Below are 19838 nucleotides of genomic sequence, written 5' to 3' on the forward strand. Positions count from 1 at the left end.
GGCTAGACATAGGACCATGGATTATTCTTTTTCAGGTCAAACATGTTTTAGTCAATCAGATTATTGAATTCTAGACTTCAGTTGTTGTTGGTAACACTTGGGCCTGGTTATGCATATTTTATGTTTTTTTCTTTTCAAATTATTTAATATTGAAAACAATTTAACACTGTTTTCTTTATATAATTTTATCAGAACAATGAGTAACATCTGACATTATTGAACACTGTCTCCTTGGTATGATTGTATAGGAACAATGGATAACATCTTACATCATGTCATTTAACACTGTTTACTTTGTATGATTTTAAAGGAGCAGAAAACAACATATGATTCCATATCAATGCTCATACAACTGGTCCAGAAAAGAAGCCACCGTACCTATAAAAGGTTTAAAGAATGTCTGGTCCTGGCCAGACAAGCTGATTTAAAAGAAATGCTGGAAGAAGAGGAGGCAAAACGTACAACAGAAATGCAAGGAAAACATCAGGGCACAGGTTGGTTTTTAGCTCACATGACTATAATGACAAGTGTGCATGGTATGGTCTTTCATGCATCTTCCATTGTCCATATACCTTACTGGGGGTCCTGAGTGGTCGAGTGGTCAAAAGCGCTCTCCGTTATGGATCACTGCCATCTCACCTCTGTCTGCATGGATTCGAATCTTGGATTTGGCCAATATGCGTATGTGAGAAAGCTTGCTATTAGCCTCTTGTGTGTTGGTGGTTTTTCCTCGGGTTCTACCTCCACCATTAATACTGGCCGCCATGTATAGCCTATCGTGTGCTGGAAAATGGCATTAAACCCCACAACAACAACAACCTGACTAATGGCATGGTCTTTAATGCATCATCTATTGTACATACACCTGACTGTAACGCCAAGTGTGCTTTTGGAACGGTCCTTCATGCATCATTCATTGTCTATAGACAACTGTTTACAACTACTTCACAAATATCACTTAATTTAATTTGACCAGATTTAAAGGAATTCATCCAGCCATGAGCTCATACAAACTTGTTCAAAGGACGACAATTCATAATTAAATATAGTCACCATTACTAATAATAGAAAAACATTTTAAAAAAATTATTTTTAATGTAATTTGACTAAAAGACTGGCGTGAATATCTTTTAGATTTGTTCAATAATGTTGATATGCTATAAAGCATGCCCTCTGTTACGAAAAACAGAAAACCTTGAAGAGATGTTGTCATTGCTAAATAAAAGGAAAATAAATTTGAATGATTTCTCAGACTGCTCTACAGAAAATTTACCGATTCGATACAAAGTTTCATATGATAAATGAAGTTAACTTTTGTACATCTGATGCCAATCTGATATGAAATACTACAACAAATCATGTCAAATATCACTCAACACTATCGGATATCATTACTAGAACAAATGAAAAACATCACAACACATTATTACCAAAATCCTGGCATAAAGGTCTTTACATTTGTTAAAGAATGTCAATTCAGTATCAAATATGGCTGCTACTGCTGAGAATTAATTTTTTCTGACAATTCTTTTAAAACGTGCTGATCAAAATTGTATTGAATTTGACAAAAAGCATCCTGAAATCAGATGGCTTTTAAATTTGCACATCTGATGCAAATCTGCCATCAGATCAAGCCGCCGTAACAATAATTTAAAAACAACTCAGATTCACTCAAAATACTTTGGTCAAATTTGACAGAAATCACCTAGGTACAAAGTGCTTTGGTACAGTTTTACAAATCGACCATAAACATTTAGCTGACTGCATGGAATTCATCTTCTAAAGCTAAGTAAGCATCTATACTTTAAGGATGGGGCTATGAACACTTTGATACAATATTAGTTAGGGCAGCTTTTCAAGTAGAGAGTCAGCAAGAATGCCGATTTTATGGATAACGTGTCCCTTTTCAAGAACAAGATGGTACCATATATATATATATATATATATATATATATATATATATATATATATATATATATATATATATATATATATATATATATATATATATATATATATATCAAGCAACTTTGTGCTCTAAACATTTCCTTCCACTATTCAGTTTACATATGTATGACTTTACATTCGTAACTTGTGTGTTAAGTAAATAGGGGCCCACTTTAGAATCTTGTTAGATTACCTGTGTGGCCAAGTGAGATTATAGTATGGCTCTGCATCTATTGTCATTGCATTGTGTATCTGGAGAATCACAGTAGCTCAGTTGGAAAAGTGTCAGATTCACAATGAAAGGTTGGCAGGTTGAATAACTGCCCAGGCCAGCCAAGAATGGCTACTCCTGAAAAGGATGTCATTAACGTGTTAAAAGTGCTGCTAAAAGCAAAACAACCAAAAACATTGTGAATCTGTCGACAATAAGTGCTATTGTACCTTGCTTTAAACAAACAATCACAATACCAGTTTCACCAAAACTTAACGGACTGCACAAAGACTTTTAAGATTTGTTTAAATGATGCTAGTCTTTCCTCCAATATGGTTGTCCAACACCAAACACTTCTGAAACCATCAAATGACATAAAAACCACTCAACTGGATTTGACAGAAAGAATCCTGGCAGGGGACTTTAATGTTTATATTAATGGTGCCCAGATAAAGAATGTCAGGATGTGTTTCTCAGGAATGAAAAAGTAATAAATTATATTATCAACATTGTTATTTTCTGTTTATAGTATTTAGACTATAACTTTTCTTGTGACCATTGTCCTACTCCTAGATTTTTACTACCCTGATACCGTAGCTGAGCTAGTTTGATGACTCTAGTTCATTTCAGAATACTCCTAGGGTTTTACTACTCTTATACAGTAATTTGTGCTAGTTTGACTATTGTTGTACATTTCACAATATGCCTGGGCTTTTGCTGCTATGATTACAGCAATCTCAGCAGGTTTGATCATTCTTGTTCATTTTATAATGCATCCACTTTTTACTACTCAGATATATTAATCTGAATTAGTTTAAGATGTTAGGAAAGTATTGTAACCTATGATAGAGTAGGTGTAATTTAGCAACAACTTAATCCTGCAGTACAAACACCATACAAACACTGGAATCCAACACAAGTGTATCTGTATTAATTTTCAGTAATTTTCCATGAAACATGTTTCCACTAAAGAATGCATATTTTAAAAACATCATGCAATAACTTCATGGATTCATATGTAGTCAGTAATGACCGCATGAATCAGTGTGTACTCAGTATTGATCACATGTACCCATATGTGCTCAATGTTGACCACATGCATCAGTGTGAACTTATTATTAATTACATGTACCCATATGTGCTCAATGTTGACCACATGCATCAGTGTGAACTTATTATTAATCACATGTACCCATATGAACTCATTATTGACCACATGTATCAGTGTGAACTCAGTATTAATAACATGTACCCATATGAACTCAATATTGACCACATGTATCAGTGTGAACTCAGTATTAATCACATGTACCCATATAAACTCAATATTGACCACATGCATCAGTGTGAACTTATTATTAATCACATGTACCCATATGAATTCATTATTGACCACATGTATCAGTGTGAACTCAGTATTAATAACATGTACCCATATGAACTCAATATTGACCACATGCATCAGTGTGAACTGATTATGTGGTCACTTGCACAACTTATTCCGCTACACTCGGAAATGAAAGCTAAATTTGTTTATTTGATGCATTTTTATAAATGACCACATGTACATCTCGGGTCTTTCTGTCTCTGACTTCAGTCACTGTAAATATAAAAAATCATGTACCTTGAAAAGAAAAATGAAGGCTAGCATGGATAATTACACTTAGAAGATACCTAATAGTAATAACAAATCGATCAATAAGGGGGGATGGGGAGGGCTTCGGTTTACTGCCCAAAAAGGGATATGTTCTGTCAGTGCATGGGCTGAAGCCTTCACTTCACCCCTCACCCGAAAAATTACTCTAACAAAATCCAGGAATTATAATCCATTAAGAAAACACCAGCTGGAAACCAATAAACACCAGGGAACTAAGAATGCTCCTTTAACATTCAATTGTTATATAGAAGGACAAGGAACCTACGCATGGGGAAAGTATGAGGCACATACATCACAGGGCTAAGTCACATGGCGCTATACAATTGAACAGGCATGTGAAAGAGTTTCAGAAAAACCAATGCATAGGAAATGGACAAACATGATACAAAGACGGGGCAAAACATAGTAAGCATGGTTACCCTAATAACCTACAGAATAATAACCAATCCAAAGTTTTTCTTTATTTCTCAAAATAATAATATACGGGCGATTGTTTGGCCAATTCAATAACAATGGGGGATTTGCCTATGCCACAATTTAAGAGAAGCATACAAAAATAAAATAAATGCGGTTTTTTAAAACAGGGCATGGCTGTCTACCACAATCATAAATACGGGAAACTTCTCACTATTACCACACTTTTAAAACAATAGGATTTATTTATTTTCTGCTAAAGTAGAATTGCAACCATTTCCCTTTCAATTAGAAATCTAAATTAAATGTAAAGTTCTGAAATTATAAATACAAATTATTTAGATTACAATTAGGACTGAAAATATTAATTTAGATATGAGAGGAGGGAGAAGCATTTAATTTTTGCCCCTATCTCTCTTAAAACAATAAACCAAAATATAAGAAAACTCGAGGGGAAATTTGACACCAATGATGTCCTTGCACACAGATCTATAACATACAAACAAAATAGCACTACACATATAGCACACATAGGACCTAGGAGACCTTTAGCAAAGGTTACTTGAAATTGAAAAGGGAAGGGAATTCGGCTGGGCAATAGAAGTCCAGGATGGATGAACAGCCATTTAGAATACCGGGTACACTAGGGGAAAGAAATAGCCCATCACAAATTTTAAATTTTTTGATCAAAATTCTATTTTAAAATGAAACGCACATGCATACCTTAGGGGGTAACATAGCAACATGAAAACACTTTTTTAAACTGGGGGGGGGGGGGCATCAAACCCAGCCAGTAGTGGAAACCCTTGAACTTGCAGTCCAGCTGTTGCATCATATTATTTTGATGTTCTCTCATAATGGCAACATGTGCTACAAGGAGTCTTTCAGCCACTGAATTCTGTCATTGTAAATATTAGTGCATTTTACCACCCAGCCACCAGTCAAAGTCCTTAAACTTGCCGCTCAGCTATTGTAACATGCTCTTTTGATGTACTCTTTCAGCCACTGAATTCTTTCATTGTAAATATCAGCACATCTAATTGATCAACACATTTTCCCACTAAGCAGGTGGCTGAAGCAGGATTCTTCATCCCAGATACAAATTTGGCATCCAAATATGAGTGATTAAGCATTTCCGACACCTCTGCAGGAACAAACATTTGTTTTGGGGGTTAATTGAAAGACAATATATTCTTAAAAGTAAATACTTTTTAACACATTTGCTGTAAACTACTGCTTTTTGTCTGCACACAAAAAATTATCAATACCAATCAAGAACTCATCCCAATCTCAGTAGCCAACCAGCCAATGAGGCCTCATGTGGCTGTTGAACTTCCAAAATACACATTAGCAGAGAGCTAGGCAGATTAGATAGCTAGCGAACTTTCCAACTACTACGAAACTATGACTCACTATAGTTATCTGTTCTTTAGCCAGTACTGCAATGCTGCTAATCAACGAATAGCGGTCGGATGCTGAAGGAGCTAAACACTGACATACAAGTATTATGCAGCACTGATATTGACATGCCAGCTCCAGCGACGTTACCCCTGGATACCCCAGATGCTGAGCTGTTTCAGTGCGCGACTCTCAGCATAGTGCATGCATCCATTCAGCCACGAGGACAACTTAGTATTATCTTACTTCATTTAAAGCATTGTTTCAAGAGAGCTAATCGATTGGAGTATTAATATTAACTAGCGATTGTACACTATTAAATATACTACTAAGATTATGCATAATTTTGAACTCGAAACACTCAAGTTTAGCCTGGAATTACGTCAAAGTAAATGCAATCGACAAGTCCAAAGCAAATACACTTTATAAAGCATACATTTCCAGAGGTGGAAAGGATTCTAAAAACTATACAACATCAATTCTTGTCCAGCACTTGTGCTGCATGCACATCATCGGCATAGCTTGTTTCTGGCAGATAAAAAAGAAAAGGATGCTGCACAGTTAACCTCAGTAGCTGCAGCAACTCCTCATGCTCTGACTATTGACGCCTTGCTGAACCAGAAGCAGCCATTTGCATTTGACGACCCGAGAGCTATTAGTTGGCACAAAGCTATTGCAGAGCTCATGGCAGTAGATGTGCAACCATGTTCCATCGTTGAAGACATTGGATTTTTACATTTGATGTTTAGGGCTGTCGAAAACCTCGGAAAACTTCACCCGGGTACCCATTGCGCCGTTTAAAGGGTAACGGGGTACCCGTTAGAACATGAAAGACATGTGCAACCCTAGTTACCCAACTGTCAGATTTTTATAAACCTGGATTGTTGTATTGTGACGAAACGAACGGACTCTTTACATCATTTTGCATGTTGTTTACCACACTTCATCCACTATTTCACATTCTCTTTTTCGCATTTTACCAATTCGCACTTTACCCACACCCAGTGGGAGACGGCTGATAGTCTGTCGACGAACATAATTTGTTTTCCTGTTGTACTTCAAATTGTCTATTATAAATTGTGCTATAATATTTTGTTTGATATGTCAATAATAATGAATTAATATTACCATGTTGTTTCACTTATTAATAAACTTTCATCAACTTCCACAGCGTGTTTTGTTATTTATTACTCATGGCGAATGGCGGTGAAAATCAACTTCCGGTTGAGAACTTCAATACTAAAAGGAGGTTTACACTTAAGTAAGCAAAATATTACAATGTTAAATTATAAAACATTAGTATTGTTTTGAACTGTGAAGCCGTTTGCACAGCCCAGCGTGCATCAGCCATTTAGTAGTGGGCCGCTGATGCATAACGGGTGGTCCTACTCCTAAATATAGACTGGAGCTGCAACTCAGACCAGCGTACTGCTGATGATATATGATATTTTGATAGTGTTGTCAACAAATTATTTTTGTGAACGGGTACTCGTCATTATTTTCAATACCCGCGTTTTTCACTACGGTAAGGTACCCAATTACCCGGGCATCCGTTGACAGCCCTACTGATGGCCAAGGCAGAACCGCGCAATAATATTCCAAGACGGAAGTTCTTTGCCACATTTTTGATACCTGACATACATAAAAACCAAGGTGCGTGATTTACTTTCTGCCCACTCTGACCTTAGTTTGACCTCTGATTCGTGGTCAGACCCATTCATTGATGTAGCCTTGTTGCCTCTTACGGCACACTGGCCGACAAAAGACTTGCAGCGGAAACACGTAATTTTAGCATCAATGCCTCTCGATGAATCACACATAGGATAATATTTGGCGAGCAAACTGGACAAATTATGCGAGGAATACAACATTTCCAAAACTCAGATCCATGTTCTTCTGCGTTTCGGAGGTATAAACATGGTTAAAGCAATATGTCTGGCTGAAGTTGACAGCATCAGCTGTTTGCACAAATGATGCAGCTCGTTGTCAGTGATGACCTTCTGTTACAATGAGCTGTCAAAGATGTTTTGGTGATTTCACATTCAATTTTTTAGCAAGTTCCGGCACTCCATCTTGGCACAACAGCAGCTCATAGAGCAGCAGGAAAATTTTAGCATTGCCCATAAGAAACTCGTCCAGGATGTCTAGACATGCTGAAGTTCTACATGCAATATGATGATTTCATTATATGAACAGAAACAAGTATTGGGGGCTTACACTACTCTCTAATACCTGCCTAGCATAACAGCTCACCATTTGGTCTTGATTAACAATATTATGGACACTTTAGGTCTATTCGAGCACATTAACATGGAAGTAATTGATAGCGAAACATCAGTATCTGTCATTCTTCCTATGCTGAAAAAGCTCTAAATGTGGCTGGCTTGAGAGCATGAAGCAAATCAAGGTATTCAGACAATGCACCATGATATGTTGACGTCACTAAACATACGCTTTGCAGATGTTGCCAGCAACAAGAAGCTTGTCTTGGTCACCATTTGGATCCACGATTCAAACATCGCCTATCCAGCGAAGAATTACTTGTGACAAGATCCAAAGAATGGCTTAGAGCAGAATGCATCATAGTTGCATTAGCTGACAAGCAGGAGGAACCCCTGACCCAAAAAAGAAAAACTGAAATTGAAACAAACGCCACTGGACCATCAACATGACGTCTCCGGGATCTGTTTTATGTGGTCTGTGATGAACCTGTCCATACCATCAACACAATAACTCACTTGGATGACGCCATTGACGCGATGTTTGAATTGTATCTGCCAGCCTTCAGTTGCCACGAGAAGAAGACATATACAGCTGGTGGAGCACTCACAGGTTTCAGTTCCCCTACTTTGCCAAATTAGCTAAACGGTATTCGTCTGCACCAGCTTCAAGCGTTTCGAGAGAGCAGTTGTTTAGTGGCGCAGGCCAGATTTTTTGGATGGTTACTTGGCGAAAAGGGAGAAATGTTACTGTTGCTTAAATACAGCTACCTCAACTATTCTTTCAGTATTAGCTGCAGCCAGTGTACAGTCACTTCTAATTTTAGTCCTAAAGAATGTGTATTATTAATTTTAATTATTATTGGGTATTCATTATCAACATTTGTTAGTTATTTATTGAAATCTATAAATAGCGACCTGCATCACTGAACGTAAGTTAAAAGACTAGCTTAATACATTTTTATTCATTTATATCTTGAATTGGCAAACCATAAGTTTTATCAGTGTTAGTTTTAGAAACTACCACACTGCAGACATCATAGCTATATGACTGAAAATAGTTAAAGTTACGTTAAAAATCCTAATCACACACACACATTTTAAATATAATTTCCCTTCCATATTACATTTAGCGGCACCGAGTGGCCAAGTGGTCTATAGTGTTGCCATTACTGATCACTGCTATCTGGCCTCTGTCTACATAGGTTCTAGTCTTGGCCTCGGCCAATGTGGGTATGTGGGAAAGCTTGCCGGTAGCTTCTCATGGGTTGATGGTTCTTTCTGGGGTTTTCATGGCTTCTTCCTCCACCATTTATACTGGCCACCATGTATAGCCTATCTTGTGCTGCAAAATGGTGTTACATTCACTTATTTCTCTGTTGTTTCATATTTGTTTCTTGTATTTAAATTAGTAACTGAAGCAGAACACTTGATATCATCAGTAGTTATTGAAAACTGAAAACTTGTCATTGAAAAGTCATTGAATTTCAGCTCTCCTGATAGGTATGAACCCTGTCAATTGATCCTAGACCTGCACATCTTTTCATCTAGTATAACATTTATAATGTAGGCTTCCTCTCCAGAGTTGACCTACGTCTTGACACCATTTCTATTAATACAGGTACTTACAAATTTAAATATTTTGTAGATAGATTGTTAAACATTTCTTAAGAGACAAATTATTAGGGAGGAACAGTGGCACTTCAGTCTGTAAGCCACCACTATGCTAATCCCAGTGAGGATCAACAGCACATCCCAGCATAAGAAAGTTACTAACTGGCAAAAGTGGCACTTTCCGATGTAAGTTGTTGTTGTTGTAGGGTTTAACACCATTTTTTAGCACAAGATAGGCTATACATGGCGGCCAGTATAAATGGTGGAGGAAGAATCCGGAAAAACCCCGGAAAGAACCACCGACACACGAGAAGCTTCTGGCAAGATTTCTCACATAACCACAATAGCCGACTCCGAGACTCGAACACACAGAGGTGAGATGGCAGTGATCCTTAACGGTGAGCGCTTTAGACCACTCGGCCACTCGGGGTCCCCTCTGATGTAAGCAATGTGCTTATCCCATTATGGACGTTGTACATTTCCCTCTTTAAGGAAATCACTAACACTCCAAAACAAGTTCCAGCACCCTTTCTTCCAGAATGTTATGTTTATCCTTTTGATGATCGTTGTCACCTGATCTTAAAATTACCATAAATTTGAGGGGTTGCCATGAAATATCATTGAATTTGACAAAAAATGCCTGTTTTGTAAAGTACTTGAGCTTTTTGACAAGATAAAATGCAAATCTTTAAATTGATTATAAGTGTATTACATTTTACATTTTTTTGTTTGTTTATTTAGCCATATTCCTAAAATAAGGAACAAAGCATTAAATTGGATAACCTTGGGTGGATCGTAGACATATGATACTGGTTGTCATCATGTGAATGAGCATCGCTTTGAAGTTAGTACTGATATATTTTTCTTCTGCTGTTATTCATGTATATGCAGTAATAAAATAAGTAAAAATAGAGAGAGAAATTTGCAAGGGAAATTATACTATAGAACTAGAAACCCTTGAAAAAAATAGGCCCTCAGTACAGGACACTGCTGACCAGGTGCAATTACTGGGTGCAGGTCCCCATGGTGACATGTATATGTCATTTGGCTTGTGTCACTGGACTCCTGGTCTAGGCACTGGATAACAAGCTATGGGGACTAGTCACTGGGCATTATGATGAATGCAGTTAAGCATTTGTTTTTGCCAGTATAATACGTTATAGTTCCATGACCAAGACCAACAAGTAATACTTGCCTTTAAAGAAAGTGATGCACGGATTAGCAGTCAGTGCAATTCATACTTCTTACCATCCCCTCATGCAGCTCATCTTTCAAGGAATGGAAGGGAGTCTACCCATCATTTGCTTCTGCATCAAGAGGGATTTCCATCTGCCTCTCCTTGGAGGAAGAGAAGTACAGACAGTCCTGTATTGCCCCAATGAGGACATGATATTAAACAGTTTTAATGAACTAATGGGATTAAAGCCCTGACCGTGTTGGTATCTTCTCAACTCATATTAACGATTGTTGTTGATGTTGTGGGTTTAACGCCATTTTTAGGCAGCTATATAGCCACCAGTACAGGTGAAGGAAAGAACTGGGAAACCCCCATTAAGAACCACCCACCCACATCTAGAATCTGCCCCACAAGGGTTTGAGTCTCGGCCTTGGCCAACGTTGGTATGTGAAAAGCTTTCCAGTAGCATCCCATGGGTTGGCGATTCTTCTATAGTTTTTTCCAGGTTCTTCTTCCACCAGATAAAATGGCAGCGATGTGTGTGATGTAAGATGGTGTTTAACTAATAACAACAACACCAACAATCTTTACAATGAGTGGAGGAGATGCCAATACAGTTGGATATGCAAGCCAATTGAAGTTCTTTAAATCTGTCAGATAGCTTCATTAAGGCATGAAGACCAGATTTATGATGACCCTATCTCTTGCTTTTCAAAGAAATGATGGTTCAGCATCAACCATTAAGTGCTATATAGCAGCCTTTTCAAATACTCTACTTTGCGGTCAGACCCACATCTGTGAGAACTTAAAAGTTGATGTAATCTCTAAATATCAGTCTCCCCCAATCAATGCTCAAGTGAAACCATTAATGTTTTTGTTTTTGTTTTTATATAAACCATCCTTTGACCTCTCAATGAGACTTCTTTAGAGAATAGTACCTTCAGTATTAGTTGAAAATTGATAGTAGCTATTAACTCTGGCAGCTCTTAAGGAGCCTTCAGCCTCCCTCAGTGTTAGAAAAGTGACTGATGTAGTAAAAACAGATACTGTATTACTGCTATTAAAAGTTTCTTTTGGGACCAAAAGCAAATTTTAATTATGTAATAAATAATGCTGTTATAGTATGATTGAATTGACTTCCTCCCAGTTTTGATATTCATTAGTCATGTCAAAGCAGTACAATATTCCAAGTGTAGAAAGTGACAAATGAATTGTACTTGTTCTATTTCTTTGTTATACTTGGTTAAATCAAATCGGAAAAAATAGCAAGAAATGTTTCTTCCTTGGTTTTGGTAGCTATGGTATCTTGACGGCAACAATTTCTAGGTTGATTTTAAAGTTTGATAATAAAAGAGCTAATCCATCTCTCTCTAAAACATGTATTTTCGTTACGAAAATCAAAGATCAGGAAGGTCATTCTGTTGATGGATCTTGGGCCTTAATTTTCCTTTAATTCATTTCATAGAACAGTAATTTTAGTGGTCTCACCAGATTTTATTTTTCGTTATACCCGTGTTCAATACCACACCAGACTTTATTGGTTATTATACCAGTGTTCAGTACCACACCAGACTTTATTTTTCATTCTATTTGTGTTCATTGACACACCAGGGTTTATTTGTATTTTACTTGCGATCAGTGCCACACCAGACATAATATTTCATACTATCTATCTTAGTAAAAAATGATGATTTTCAAAGTGAAGAAAGTGACTTTGGCATTGGACTTAAATGTCTTTTATTTCTGGTACTTGGCTAAATCAAAGGTAAACAAAATGGCCAGAAACCTATCTTCCTTTCGAAGGTACCTCTAGTATATTGACAGCTACGATTTCTAGGTGGTTTAAGTTTGACTATAAAAGAGCTAATCTATTTCACACTGAAACAGATGTTCTCTTGCGAAAATTAATGCCCATGATGACTGATCTGTCACTGTCATTGCATTTTAATGGTTTTATAGAAAAATATGTTTGGTGGTCTTTTATAATACCTGTGTTCAGTACCATTCCAGAGTTTAGTTTTCATTCTACCTGTGTTCAGTGAAACAATGTGTTCTTTGAAATGATTATTCACCTCATTTCATTTGCAAGGAGGGAACTGGATTTCAGTGATAGAAAATTTGTGTTGGTTTCTTTTTTGATGTTTCATTTGCTAATATTTCATAGGCCCCATGTATGTTTTTCATCATGCTTGAAATTGAACATTATGAAATATGACAGTCCATTTCACAACACACACATGACATTTATGACATTAAACTTAAGATTATGTTATTAATTTTAGCTTTAGGCTCTTATTTCCAAAACGGCATGATGGCTTTTCATAATACTTGGAATTAACTATCATAAAGCTAAGACAACTCACTCTGTTAAATGGAGCCTTGCCCCTTTGATCCTGGGGTTATTGCCACTGTCTTATAACCCAAGACAATACGTGTTAGACATAGCAAATGCATGCATTCTGACTGTATCCCAGCATAGATAGACTTCTCAGCTGCTCAGTCATCAAACCCGGTACAGAAGACTATTACATCATTCCACTTGTCCATTTGTAAAGTTTCACTATCACATGCATTGTCTACTTTGATCACATGATGTCTGTAGAAGATTTGATGCTTTCTAGCTTTTGTCTCTGAGCTCTCTCTACCTTAAAAAGTAATGGTGGCATTTTACCACTTACAATATCCATTGATAGCATAGTCAATACAGATGATCCATCTCTGAATCAATAAAAAGCATCCATCCTTCAAGCAACTTTGGAATCTGGTCAACTTGCTACATACTTCGTTGCTATGAAAGGCTCCAAGTGGGAACAAGCTCTTCGGAACTTTCACTGGTATAACCAACATGGTACACATCTGCCTCTTCTCCTGTAATCACAGCTTTCAACAGACATTGAAGATCCGAGATTGTCATGTATTTCTCAGTGTGAAAGGAACAGACATCCTTTATCAGTGAACACAAACTTTGAAATGTAACAATAGATTCATTGTTTTGACTTAGTTTCCATGGTTACTTCTTAGACATCTGAACTTAGCTTTCAAATCTGTATCTTAGGGCGTATATGCAAACCGTCTCTTTCAGTCTCATTGGATAATTTCAACAAATTGATCCATGAGGGGAAATCACTTGACAGAAAAAACTATTATAGCCCTAATTCAGAAAAATAAGTTACTTAATCAAGTAACTGCACAACTGTAGGACCAACAAACTAAGCTATGAAAAGTACATGGATCTTTGAAAAGAAAATACAAAGCATAAAAAAAATATAACTTTAAAATATTACAGTAAAACTAGAAGTCCCATAAAACCAATAAAACCATGAAATGTGATCTAAGTTAAGCAGTGATCAGCTGCCTAATCCATGAAGAGGAAATTAACAGTATGAAGAATAAAGTGAAGTACCTTTGAACCTTTGAGTTGAGTCAATACAAGGATAATTTGCTACCATATATATATACATATATATATATATATATATATATATATATATATATATATATATATATATATATATATATATATATATATATATATATATATATATATATATATATATATAAAGACCATCCATCCTTCAAGCAGGGGCCCCGAGTGGCCGAGTGGTCTAAAGCACTTGCCGTTATGGATCACTGCCATATCACCTCTGTCTGCATTGGTTAGAGTCTTGGATTCGGCCAATGTGGTTATGTGAGAAAGCTTGCCAGTAGCTTCTCGTGGGTCAGTGGTTCTTTTCGGGGGTTTTCCGGGTTCTTATTCCACCATTAATACTGGCCGCCATGTATAGCCTATCTTGTGCTGAAAAATGGCGTTAAACCATACTACAACAACAACAAATCCTTCAAGCAGCTTTAGAATCAGGTCAAGTTGCTACATACTTTTCTGCTTTGAAAGGACTCTTCAAGATCCACGTATGAACAACCTCTTTGTGACTTCCAATGTTTTCAACCAACGTGGTACAAAACACATCTGCCTCTTCTCATATTTATATATATAGGATCACTTTCTGAATATATCATCATGGCTGGGTATTACAGAATCATCATCTAGCATTAATTTGGGCATCATTTTACTTCCAAAGAATCTATGACTGGCCCCTTTTCTCCTTTTCTTTTCTTTTTTCCCTGTTTTATTTATGACACCTCACTGTTGTTTCTTGTAGTATTTGACCATTGCTGACGTGAAAATTACCATGCAATTCACTCACCATTTGTGTCACCTGGTTCATTTAAAGTTTCTTGAACCCAAACTATGAATAACCTTCTTTAATAATTCATAACAGCAGGCATATCCCTAATGAATCAATACATTTTATCCAACGACATTTTAGTTCCTGCAATGTAATATAAACATTTTCTTATCACTATCATTATTCTGTGTGCAATCTAGATTATTATTAATGGGTGCTTGTTGTATAAACTTTGATATTGTTTGTTTGTGGTTTGTATGCTGATCACAAATGATAGATGGCCAAAAGGAGGATTAGTTCCATGCAACTAATTGTGTTATCCTCTCAAAATATTCCATGCAACTAATTGTGTTATCCTCTCAAAATAAAGTTATTGTTATTATTATTAATTTATTATTATGTGTTGTTTACTTGTTGTTATTATTATTATTATTATTATTATTATTTGTATTATTATTATTTTTATATTAGTGTAATTTTTGTACAAAATTATTATCTGCTGATATTGACATTCCCCATGTGCTGCTATCAAAATGATAAAAAGCATAATTCTTAGATAAATTAGGTCTTTTATGACAAATCATACACCCTGTGGTATATACAGAGCTCAAAATATCAATGAGCTCAGTTCCCGGGACCCCTCAAAATCTAGATCCAGTCCCACTCATTTTATAAGTGATTTGTCCATCGAGATATTCCAAAATAAAGTGTTATATAATTTGTCTGAAGGAAATCTTGAGCCTGTCAATGAAGTGCTGAATTTGTATGTTAATATGTTTCGAAAGACATTTGTAAATTAATAATACTCAGAACTTGCTGTGCCCAGTCTTTAAATCTACCCACATTTTGAAAATGTCAATTTAATTGTTCAAAATATATCAACTTTGTGTGAACAAAGCAATGTCTCACAGCTGATGCTGATGTAACACATTGCTGGTTAAATATATCAAGCAGTACATATATATTGTTTGACACATAAATTAAGCCAGGAGTTTTATTTTTTGAGGGTGGGGGAGGGAGAGATGAGCCAAAAGGAGCTAACGTCATTATATTATGTTCAAATTCATTTAGAAAGAGATGGTAGCTGCCGATTGCATTGATATGAAGTGTCAGTTGTAATTATAATATGTCCAGAGTACTTTCACCAGAACTGATAACATGCTTGAAGCTACTGCATTAGTGGTTGATATTTGAAAAATAAAATCAACTATATAAGAAGCAAGGTAAATTCGAAGCACTCCCATCCACTTCTGATCCTTGATCTCGGGCTGCTGATCCTGATGAAGGTGCTTAGCCATACTCTTTGGTTCAATGTACTGCTAATATAGTTATATATTCATCAAGCTATCGTTGACTTTTCTGTGTTGCACAAAAGTGAAGTTACTTGTCCAGAAACAAGAGCATTGTGCAAATCATGTATTTAATATTGTATTTTGCATAACAGACAGGGTCCAGTGTTGGAATGTATCATAGGAGTTACTTTGTATTGCTGCTTTTTTCTTCAGATCAAAGCAGTTTCATAGTCCGAAAGTTACATTATTTTGAATATGGGTAAACATTCCTTAGTTACATTCCAAGTTGAATATTTTATTTTTCCTTAGCTTTAGAAAACAAACCTACCCATTCTCCATATATTTTATGCACTAATAAAAAATTAGTTTAAGTTTTGACAATGTAGTGTCATGAAATAATATGGTCTGGTGATGGTAAATTGGGCATATTGCTTGTCTAAATCCTTCTGCATTTGTCTAATCAATCGAACCTGTCCTAACACTTACATTTATGCAGTGGTCATATGGTCACAACAGCCATTCTGATTCAAACCCTCCATATCCACCCCAACAACAAATGTACTATATAAAAGTAATTTATATAAAGCATATATGCATATATACATACATATATAATTCATTTGATTTATTATTATGATTTTATATTATTGAGGAAAAACTTCTATGGTTGGTTATGAGAAACAGGTATGTTTAGCTGACAGAAAACACACATATTTCCTTTTTTGGGGGTGGTGGGGCTAAATGGTCACATGCTTTCCATAGTCTGAAGCAAAATGTTTTGTAACCAAATAATTATTTATACATCCTTTAAGTGGACAATGCATGGAGAATAAACATTTGTTTGATGAGGAATGCATCTTTTCGATACGAGTTTATCATGCGAAACAATATATATATATATATATATATATATATATATATATATATATATATATATATATATATATATATATATATATATATATATTCTTATTCAGCGCTTACTAAACTTGCCTGTAAAGGCAATCCAGATTAAGGTTATTCAGTGTTCACAATACCGCTCCTGTGGCCTAAGTGGTTAGAGCGTCCAAAATGGATGCGGGAGTTCACGGGTTTCGAACCACAGTTGAGACATACCAAAGACTGAGAAATTGTACTAGCAGCTGCGTCTCTTTGCACTCATCAGTAAGAGGTTACTTTTAGGACTGGTCAGCCTGGTGTCAGAATGATATAGCTTGGGTGGGACATGATACTTTGTGTCTGTGGCATGATGCCCCAGTGCTAGACATCATTGTAAGCTGCCACACTGCAGACATTGTAGCTGTATGACTGGAAAATTGTAAAAGCTACATTAAAAATTGAAATCACAAAACACTTGCATGTAAAGGCAATCCAAATTAGGGTTGTTCAGTGTTTACACAATTTGCCTGTAAAAGCAATAAAAAATAAGGATTATTCAGTGCATACAAAAGTTGCCAGTAAATATAATCCAAATATTGTTTTGTGTGATGCTAACAGTGTTGTGTGAACAGCTCTTCCTATGATGATGTATGCAGGTTTGCAGAACAGTGTCATTTTTCTGCTTTATAGTGTACATATGCTGTTAGGTTTTAATGAAATCAGTGTTTTGCAATGGTGCACTAACTAAACAGATAAGTGATTATTTCTTGTTAAGAGTCAGTGTAACGATTTAATTTATAGATTTCATTAAAGTGAGCACGATATAGTAATCTCTTGTAGGATACAACTTTGGGAGAGAAAATCCATATACATTTATTATATTACTGTGTTGAATATTCCACTCAAACTTCATCAATTGATGGCTTAATAATAATAAGAATACTACTACTAATAATAATAATAACGGTATGTGTTCAGTAGCCAAGTTGGAAATGTGATTCTGCATACATATCTCGATTTTCGGGGAAGACTTGAAAATTAAAGGCTAGACATAGGACCATGGATTATTCTTTTTCAGGTCAAACATGTTTTAGTCAATCAGATTATTGAATTCTAGACTTCAGTTGTTGTTGGTAACACTTGGGCCTGGTTATGCATATTTTATGTTTTTTTCTTTTCAAATTATTTAATATTGAAAACAATTTAACACTGTTTTCTTTATATAATTTTATCAGAACAATGAGTAACATCTGACATTATTGAACACTGTCTCCTTGGTATGATTGTATAGGAACAATGGATAACATCTTACATCATGTCATTTAACACTGTTTACTTTGTATGATTTTAAAGGAGCAGAAAACAACATATGATTCCATATCAATGCTCATACAACTGGTCCAGAAAAGAAGCCACCGTACCTATAAAAGGTTTAAAGAATGTCTGGTCCTGGCCAGACAAGCTGATTTAAAAGAAATGCTGGAAGAAGAGGAGGCAAAACGTACAACAGAAATGCAAGGAAAACATCAGGGCACAGGTTGGTTTTTAGCTCACATGACTATAATGACAAGTGTGCATGGTATGGTCTTTCATGCATCTTCCATTGTCCATATACCTTACTGGGGGTCCTGAGTGGTCGAGTGGTCAAAAGCGCTCTCCGTTATGGATCACTGCCATCTCACCTCTGTCTGCATGGATTCGAATCTTGGATTTGGCCAATATGCGTATGTGAGAAAGCTTGCTATTAGCCTCTTGTGTGTTGGTGGTTTTTCCTCGGGTTCTACCTCCACCATTAATACTGGCCGCCATGTATAGCCTATCGTGTGCTGGAAAATGGCATTAAACCCCACAACAACAACAACCTGACTAATGGCATGGTCTTTAATGCATCATCTATTGTACATACACCTGACTGTAACGCCAAGTGTGCTTTTGGAACGGTCCTTCATGCATCATTCATTGTCTATAGACAACTGTTTACAACTACTTCACAAATATCACTTAATTTAATTTGACCAGATTTAAAGGAATTCATCCAGCCATGAGCTCATACAAACTTGTTCAAAGGACGACAATTCATAATTAAATATAGTCACCATTACTAATAATAGAAAAACATTTTAAAAAAATTATTTTTAATGTAATTTGACTAAAAGACTGGCGTGAATATCTTTTAGATTTGTTCAATAATGTTGATATGCTATAAAGCATGCCCTCTGTTACGAAAAACAGAAAACCTTGAAGAGATGTTGTCATTGCTAAATAAAAGGAAAATAAATTTGAATGATTTCTCAGACTGCTCTACAGAAAATTTACCGATTCGATACAAAGTTTCATATGATAAATGAAGTTAACTTTTGTACATCTGATGCCAATCTGATATGAAATACTACAACAAATCATGTCAAATATCACTCAACACTATCGGATATCATTACTAGAACAAATGAAAAACATCACAACACATTATTACCAAAATCCTGGCATAAAGGTCTTTACATTTGTTAAAGAATGTCAATTCAGTATCAAATATGGCTGCTACTGCTGAGAATTAATTTTTTCTGACAATTCTTTTAAAACGTGCTGATCAAAATTGTATTGAATTTGACAAAAAGCATCCTGAAATCAGATGGCTTTTAAATTTGCACATCTGATGCAAATCTGCCATCAGATCAAGCCGCCGTAACAATAATTTAAAAACAACTCAGATTCACTCAAAATACTTTGGTCAAATTTGACAGAAATCACCTAGGTACAAAGTGCTTTGGTACAGTTTTACAAATCGACCATAAACATTTAGCTGACTGCATGGAATTCATCTTCTAAAGCTAAGTAAGCATCTA

The 19838-nt window shown here is 35.9% G+C and overlaps 1 protein-coding gene across 1 annotated transcript in view; it reads left to right on the top strand.

Annotated features, from left to right (window-relative positions):
* The first annotated feature begins 348 nt into the window (after positions 1-348).
* LOC149794614 (uncharacterized) overlaps positions 349-19838 on the top strand; it is a 31420-nt gene continuing 11930 nt past the window's right edge. Inside the window, exons 1-2 of the mRNA XM_089968899.1 lie at positions 349-494; positions 18349-18532. Of these exons, the coding sequence (XP_089825025.1) occupies positions 18379-18532 (154 nt within the window). The 5' untranslated portion in view covers positions 349-494; positions 18349-18378. The remainder of the gene's footprint in view (positions 495-18348; positions 18533-19838) is intronic.

Source organism: Sinohyriopsis cumingii, chromosome 8 (assembly GCF_028554795.1).
Source record: "Sinohyriopsis cumingii isolate HCF-2022 chromosome 8, ASM2855479v2, whole genome shotgun sequence".
NCBI classification, from domain to species: Eukaryota; Metazoa; Mollusca; class Bivalvia; order Unionida; family Unionidae; genus Sinohyriopsis; species Sinohyriopsis cumingii.